At 50.9% G+C, this 7,860-nt stretch overlaps 2 protein-coding genes across 2 annotated transcripts; both read left to right on the top strand.

The window, feature by feature from the left end:
• The first annotated feature begins 3,820 nt into the window (after positions 1-3,820).
• On the top strand, positions 3,821-4,315 carry LOC147964087 (3-ketoacyl-CoA synthase 6-like). The gene has a single exon (XM_087529824.1). The coding sequence runs from the start codon at positions 3,821-3,823 to the stop codon at positions 4,313-4,315; it is 495 nt and encodes a 164-aa protein (XP_087385950.1).
• Positions 4,316-5,084: 769 nt separating this feature from the next.
• LOC125513955 (uncharacterized) lies at positions 5,085-7,564 on the top strand. The gene is made up of 3 exons (XM_048679191.1): positions 5,085-5,459; positions 6,633-6,789; positions 7,370-7,564. Exons 1-3 carry the CDS (start codon positions 5,100-5,102, stop codon positions 7,414-7,416), a joined length of 564 nt encoding a protein of 187 aa, XP_048535148.1. The 5' UTR covers positions 5,085-5,099; the 3' UTR covers positions 7,417-7,564.
• Positions 7,565-7,860: the final 296 nt, after the last annotated feature.

Genomic DNA, 7,860 nt, shown 5'->3' with positions numbered 1-7,860 from the left:
GGCGAAAGAATCAAGGCCAGGGGGGCCACCACTTGTCCACGAGGGTGGGGGGCGCGCCTGCCCCCCTGGGCGCGCCCCCTACCCCGTGGGCCCCCTGTTGCTCCACCGACCTCAACTCCAACTCCATATATTCGTGTTCGGGGAAAAAAATCAGAGAGAAGGATTCATCGCGTTTTATGATACGGAGCCGCCGCCAAGCCCTAAAACCTCTCGGTAGGGCTGATCTGGAGTCCGTTCGGAGCTCCGGAGAGGGGAATCCGTCACTGTCGTCATCATCAACCATCCTCCATCACCAATTTCATGATGCTCACCGCCGTGCGTGAGTAATTCCATCGTAGGCTTGCTGGACAGTGATGGGTTGGATGAGACTTATCATGTAATCGAGTTAGTTTTGTTAGGGTTTGATCACTAGTATCCACTATGTTCTGAGATTGATGTTGCTATGACTTTGCTATGCTTAATGCTTGTCACTAGGGCCCGAGTGCCATGATTTCACATCTGAACCTATTATGTTTTCATGAATATATGTGAGTTCTTGATCCTATCTTTCAAGTCTATAGTCACCTACTATGTGTTATGATCCGGCAACCCCGAAGTGACAATAATCGGGACCACTCCCGGTAATGATCGTAGTTTGAGGAGTTCATGTATTCACTATGTGTTAATGCTTTGGTCTGGTACTTTGTGGGGGATTGTTGGAATTTTGCTACTAGGCCTTTGGCCCAAAGCCCAACTAAAATTCTGAAATTCTCTTGGCCCATTCATGCACACATGTGAGTGGAGTGAGTGAGGCTAAAGTTTAGTCCCACCTCATAAGTTGAGAGAGAGTTGCACCTTTTTATAAGGTGAGCTCTTCTACCACATGTATGAGCATGAGAAGAGGATACCTACACGCGCGCTCCTCCTCCTCGCTCGCCTCGCCACGCCACGCCTCGTCACGACGCGCCGCGGGTTGCGGGATTGAGCCGACCCGAGGACAGAGCTATGCACGTTGTCTATATTTTTGCTGCACGGGAAAAATTAATGAGTCATTAATTAATAATTAACGGACGCGTTAATTACTGAACCATTTCCGATTCTTTTGGATCGTGATGACTCGGACGTGGGGTTTACTCGCACGACCTACCCGGCCCGCACTATATAGTCAGGCAGACGTCTACCCTAGCCGCCGCCGCTTTGTATGGTTTCTCACCACCGTTCCACATCATTGCGCCGCCAAGCAAGTCTTCTCCATCCCTCCTTCCGGCGTGCACCGCGAGAAGGGACAGCAGGCCTCCGAAACCCCGCCTCTCGTGATCCTGTACGGGAGAGGGGCGATCAGGTTTTTGGTGAGGACACTCGCGCGACTGCTGGCAGCGACGACTTCGCGAACGACGACTTCTTCCCCGACCTCGGCAACCTCATCCTCGACGACATGGGCGACAACGTCAACGCCGGCGGTGCTGCACCCGCTGCACCGTATGTGATTCTATCCTTCCTGTTCGAGATCGTGGTAGAATTCATGTTTCTAGTATGTGCCCTAGATGTGATATGTTCATCTGCTATGCTAGTTCGCATGATTAGTTTAATCTTTGCTGATGTGGTCATGATTTATCTTCTGTTTATTCAGATTAAATCTCGTAGTAATCTGCTCTTATTTCCAACAATTCAAAAACCTGATTATAGGCAATTTACTCCGAGTGGTTTGCTGCGCATCTGAAGCCGCCTGCCTTTAAGGGGCGCAATATAAGAGATGGCGCACGAGAGCAGTCTACTGGTTTCAGACCATGGGCTGCTATGATACCACCAAGGGCAAGCCTGAGGGCGATCTTAATCCAGCACAGCTGGAAGCTTTTGAGAAGATCGATGCCCTCTTTAAAGGCGCTCTTCTGAGTGTTCTTGATGACTCCACTGTGGATTCGTATATGTCATTTGACAACGGCAAGGACATGTGGGCTGCGCTCGAGGCCAAGTTTGCTGCCTCGGACGCCGGCAGCGAGTTGTACGTCATGGAGCAATTCTATGACTACAAGATGACTGATGAGCGCCCTGTTGTACAACAGGCTCATGAGATACAGTCGCTCGCAAAAGAACTTGAGTACTTCAAGTGTGTGTTGCCGGACAAATTTGTTGCCGGAGGCATCATTGCCAAGCTTCCACCTTGTGGAACAATTTTGCTACTTCCTTGAAACACAAGAGACAGGAGTTTCCCGTTGCGGATCTCATTGATACTCTTGATGTTGAAGAGAAGGCGAGAGCAAAGGATACACATGCTCGAGTTGCTGAGGGAGGTTCTAGTGCCCACATGGTACAGAAGAAGAACTTCCAGCCCAACAAGTTCAAAAACAACAAGAACAAAACTCAGGGCAAAGGCAAGTTTGATACAAAGAACAAGCCATCACATTCTACCAACTTCAAGAAGAATTCTCATAAGAAGGGGAAGGGACTTTGCCATGTGTGCGGTGATCCTAATCACTAGGCTCCGAAGTATCCTAACCGCTTTGAGGAGCGCGAACATGAGAAGAGCGGCAAGTCCGCTAATGTTGTCATCGGTGATACTGATATGAAGGAATCAGAGTACGGTATTTTTCCTACCACCCTTTCAGTATTTCAATCCCCTGATTGCTTAATTGACACCGGTGCCGATGTACATGTTTGTGCTGACGCCTCCATGTTTTCTTCTTACCAGGCAACAGGGACTTCACCCGTGCTGATGGGGAACGGGTCACATGCCATCGTTCAAGGTGTTGGTACGGTCGATCTGAAGTTTACTTCGGGGAAGACTGTGCGTCTGAAGAACGTTCATCATGTGCCGTCCATCAATAAAAATCTCATTAGCGGTTCCCGTTTATGTCGAGATGGTTTTAAGTTGGTTTTCGAATCCAATAAAGTTGTAATTTCTAAGTGTGGACAATTTGTTGGAAAAGGCTATGAGTGCGGAGGCTTGTTGCGCCTATCTTTGTCAGATATTTGCACTAAAGTTATTAATAATGTTTGCCACAATAATGAGTCTGATATTTGGCATTCACGACTTTGTCATATTAACTTTGGTTGCATGACGCGGCTAGCCAATATGAATTTAATTCCGAAAATCTCTACAGTCAAAGGCTCCAAGTGCCAAGTATGTGTGCAAGCACAGTAGGGGCATAGTTCTTCGCTAAATCGCGAAGTTCGCGAACTATCGAGGCTTTGCCTGCGCCCCAACAGTTCCAACATATATAACTCATTGTGCCCGGCGGTGCCCTCCTGGGGAGCCCGCCGATAATGCATTTGCTGAATCAGTTGTACCGTCTTCCCCTTCTCCGAGATGCTTTGGCAGCCCCTTCTTTGGTCGTTTGATGTTCTTACGTGGCAAGACATATACCGGAGGGAGTGGAGGCACCCCCTTTGGATTCTTATCTGACAGAACGACCGCAGTCCCATTTAATTCTGGAGTAGGTGCAGCGAGGCCAGATGAAAAAGCTTGCATGTTGTCATGGGACACTCTTGTTGCTGCTTCTGTTTTCCTGCTCACTTGCTATTGCTTCCGTCTCCAGGGGTGTGTTTGGTTAGTTTCTCCACCGGGCCTGGCTAGGAGAGCAAAAACGAGCCAGGCTGAGCATGGCCTGGGTGAGGAAAAATAGGGCCAAAAACGTAGATGACCTGTTGATTGGTTGCCTGCATTAGGGGTCTTGTCATCGAGATGCAATTTTCATCCGGTGTTTGGTTGCATACATGCATATGATTAGGAGTTAACAACAAAGTTTAACACCCACCAGGTTTGGCATCTCATTTCGTCGAACACGTTGAGCGCGCCGGAGGTTCCTCTACTCATCATGTCCACCGCCAGCTCCCTGCGACCATGGGTGCTCTCGGCACTTGGACTCCTCCGCACCAGCCCCAGCTGCCGCGTCCCGTTCGCCGCGTCCAGGAGCACGCCCGCGTGTGGCCGGGCTTCGACGAGCGCAGCGTCCGGTTCATGTCGCGCCTGCTCGAGCGCTGGGGCCTCGAGTCCTCCCGCGCCGAGGTCGAGCTCATCGTCTTCTCCGCCATCGACAACCTGCTCGCCAAGACCAAGGTCGCCCCGGAGGACATCGACATCCTCGTCGTCAACTGCAGCCTCTTCGCCCCGACGGCGTCCTTCGCCGGCATGATCGTCAACCGCTACAACCTCCGCAAGGACGTGCGCAACGTGCACCTCGCCGGGCTCGTCTTCGTGGGAGTCGCCAGGAACCTGCTCCAGGTCGCGCCCAGGGGCTTGAACGTGCTGGTGGTGTCCATGTTGACCATCACGCCCAACTACTACATAGGCAAGGAGTGCCATGCTGGCTCCTGGCCAACTGCCTCTTCCGCATGAGACGGCGCCGCCGTGCTCCTCTCCAATAACGGCGCCAACGCGCGGTTCCGGCTGGCGCGCGTGGTGCGGACGCTGAGCAGGGCGCCCAGGACGGCGCGTACCGCTGCGTCTACCAGGAGGAGGACGACAACGGCAACGTGATGACGACTGCGCCATGCGACTACTGCAGCCTTTTTGCTCCGACGCCGTCCTTCGCGCGAACTCCACGCGGTGCGCGGACGCGGCGGGGCACGTTGACCTGGACGCAGAAGGCGTCCACCACGCCGCCGTCGGGCTTCTTGCTCGGCGCCGGGGGTGCGGAGGCCGACCCACCCACGGCCGCCTGCGCCTGGGGCGGAGGGGGCGGCGGCGGGGCGCCCAGCTCCTCGCTCGAGGACTCGGCCAGCGCGGCGGGCGCGAACATCGGGGACGCCGGGACGTCCGGGCGCTTCTGCTGCATGTGCGGCGGGGACGGCATGAACTCGCCGCAGCCGTCGAGCTCCCTCCGCGCCCGCCCTCGACATCGCACTTTGCAAGCGGCAGCAACCCTCCCCGCGCAGCGCTCTGGCTTGGTCTAGCTCGGCCGGACAGGATCGACGGGATCGCACTGGAGTAGAGGAAGAGAGGGGATTGAGGATTAGGGAAAGAGGGGGGGATTAACTCGGGACACACGTCTCCGAGAGCCACCAGGTGCGCCTCGAAGCATCGCTCGGGCCTGGCTCTTGGGAAACTGTCGATTCGGCTGTTCCCAACGGGCCAGGCCCAGTGATGCTTTATGAATCGTGCTATGCAGGATGAATAATGTATGCAAGCAACCAAACAATCGGGATTTAAAAAAATACTGCATCGAGCAGGCCTGGTTGGGCTTGATGAAGGCAACCAAACTCGCCACGTCTGGGAAGTGGGCGCGGACGGCGACGGTCCTCCCGGCCCGTACGGTCCACGCTGCCGACGCCTTCCACGCAACGCAAAGGCAGGCTGGGACACTGCTAAAAAGAAAAAGGCAGGCTGGGACAGAGTCTTAGAAGCCACTCGGTTTCGTATAAAGCCCCTCGGCTCGCCCCAAATTGGCCAAATCACAACACCGAGCCCAAACTACGCCCCGGCTGCACCAGCTCCCATTCCTCGCCGTCGAGCTCACCGGACACCGCCCGAAGCCAAGATGGTAAGCGGATCTAGACTTCTCCACCTGGTTTGGAAGGATGCCCCCTTGTCGGGACGGGTCGGTGCTGATTGGTTAGGGGCAAATCCGGATCTGGATCTGCGTATGGGATCCTCGCCTTGACACCTTTGGATGCGATCCCTTCGTGTTCTCGATTCTGATTTGGTCCTGATGTTTGCGCTTGGTTGGGGGAAATAGGTTCTAGTATCATTTTCGTGGATCCGCTTGATACGTTGGTTTGGGCTAGCAGGATCGTTGGATTTACCGTGAGCATGGAGCCTTTTACGGGAATCGGATGCTGTAGTTTTATTTCTCGCGGCGAGGATGGATCAGGAATAGGTAGATACATGGGTTATTTGAGTCGAATGGTACTGGAAATTAGATATTTATGTTCTCCGTCAAGTCTTCATAATGGGGAGATTGGATGATTTGCCACGATTTATTCCGTCTTGGAATAATTAGTACTAATGAATTAGTGACGCTGCCATCAGAAATGGAGTATTTGTAGTTGCTATTGCCGTCAGAATTTGTACTTTGGGAGTGTGTGGTGGAATCAAGAGCATGGGTAGAAATCTCAGTGGTGACGTGCTAAATTGCATGGAGTCGTGCACTTGTTTGGTGTAATTCTCTAGTGTACACCAAAACCTCTGTAGCATGTTGCGGGTGGAACAACTGCCGATCTTCCATCCTGCTAAACATAGGTGTTGAATGCAAATTTTACTCACAATATCATGTAAAGATTTTTGTGTTTAGGTTTTGTACCCCTTTTGGTGCAAATGTGGAGAGAGGTGCGGGTATCTTTTTGCAAAATTGTCATAGTTTGCTTTCTATCCATCAGATATAGATTGGACGGTCTATATTGCAAGATGGCAGGCACAATATCATCACCAACTCGGTTTTTTATAAGAGTAGAGATAGAGAAATATTGATGCCACCGCAGAAAAGTAAGCATGTTGTGATGTAGTGGTGGCCTACTAGGCAGGAAAAAGTATCGGTGAACTCACTATTGTTGGCTGGAAGGTCAACTGACGACTGCATGTAACTGGCTAATCTACTGATAGTTTTGCTATCATTCGACCCTCGTATATGTGGAGTTAGCAGTTTGAGTGCTTATTTATATTGTTCAATGTATCATTCGACCCTCGTATATGTGGCCTTTCTCTTTCTGTATGCCAGACTACTTCCAGGCGCCTTGCTGACAGGAAGACATCGAAGTTCCAGAAGAACATCACCAAGAGGGGTTCGGTGCCTGAAACCACTGTGAAGAAGGGGAATGACTATCCTGTTGGACCTATAGTGCTTGGATTCTTCATCTTTGTGGTCATCGGATCATGTATGCATTCCAATCTCTTATGTTCAATCTACTTTACTGCCACTTGTCACATGCTCATTTACATAGCATTTGTCATCAGCCACTTTGCTTTGGGAAGATATCTACTAGTGACTACGTTTCTTTAATCTTCGCTTTTGTCATGAGTATGATTGCATAACATTTTGATCATTCATGTCCTATGTAAAGAGTGTATATTCTTGTCCTGTGCTAGATCTTTGACATTGATCTTGTGTGCAACTGTGCGCATTCTGGGAGCCATTGACCTATTTTCTATGAATGTAAGGCTACTGCAAGATTCTAACAAACCCTTCGACTCAAAAACAACATAACTACGATTGTGCAGGAACTGAAAGGTTGCATCAATCTCATGATTTTCGTGAACTTACATTGTGTGGTTCTGCCATTTTTTCTTGCTTGTCCATATGGAACTTGATGGTTGTCTACGTCCTTGCTGTTTGTCTGTCTTTCAGCATAACTAAGATGAAACAGTTCATCTTAGTGTCGCTTATTTTGTAATCTCAAAAGAAAGATCTTCCAGCTGATTTGCCTCTTTTAACACGCTACAGCTCTGTCTCTGCAGCTCTGTTTCAGATAATCAGGACAGCAAGCAGTGGTGGGATGGCCTGAACACTGTCATACATTAATACAGTTGCAGCTAAATCTGTTTGATGTCGTCATAGTTTGTCTTCTTAAAAGTACCTAGTTTGAGCTGATGTTGTAAGAACTGTAAACAGAGTTATCAATCTTATACATGTTAAACGGACAAGTTTGTCTCTGGTCACTGTTTTCAGTCGCATTTGCATGTTGAAGCAACCTCTTTGTTTGCAACTCAGGCGGCAAGTGGACGCGGGCTGCCCGCGGCGCCCACTTCCCGAGCCAACTAATTTGCGTACGTGGACACACGCGGGACTGTGTCAAAGTTACGTGGAATTTGTGGGATATCCCACAAAACCCACATCGAGCCCACCTGTGTCTACATCCTTCACATGCGACGCGTCCGGATGAAGAGGCAGTGGGGATTAGGCGAGGAGAGCAGCAGCCGGAGCGCCGCCGCTAGCTCCGGTAGCACTC

This window comes from Triticum urartu, chromosome 6A (genome assembly GCF_056163025.1).
Source record: "Triticum urartu cultivar PI428250 chromosome 6A, HENAU_Tu73, whole genome shotgun sequence".
Classification (NCBI taxonomy): domain Eukaryota; kingdom Viridiplantae; phylum Streptophyta; class Magnoliopsida; order Poales; family Poaceae; genus Triticum; species Triticum urartu.
The sequence above is the reverse complement of the archived record's forward strand: the minus strand, read 5'-3'. Positions and strand labels throughout refer to the sequence as shown.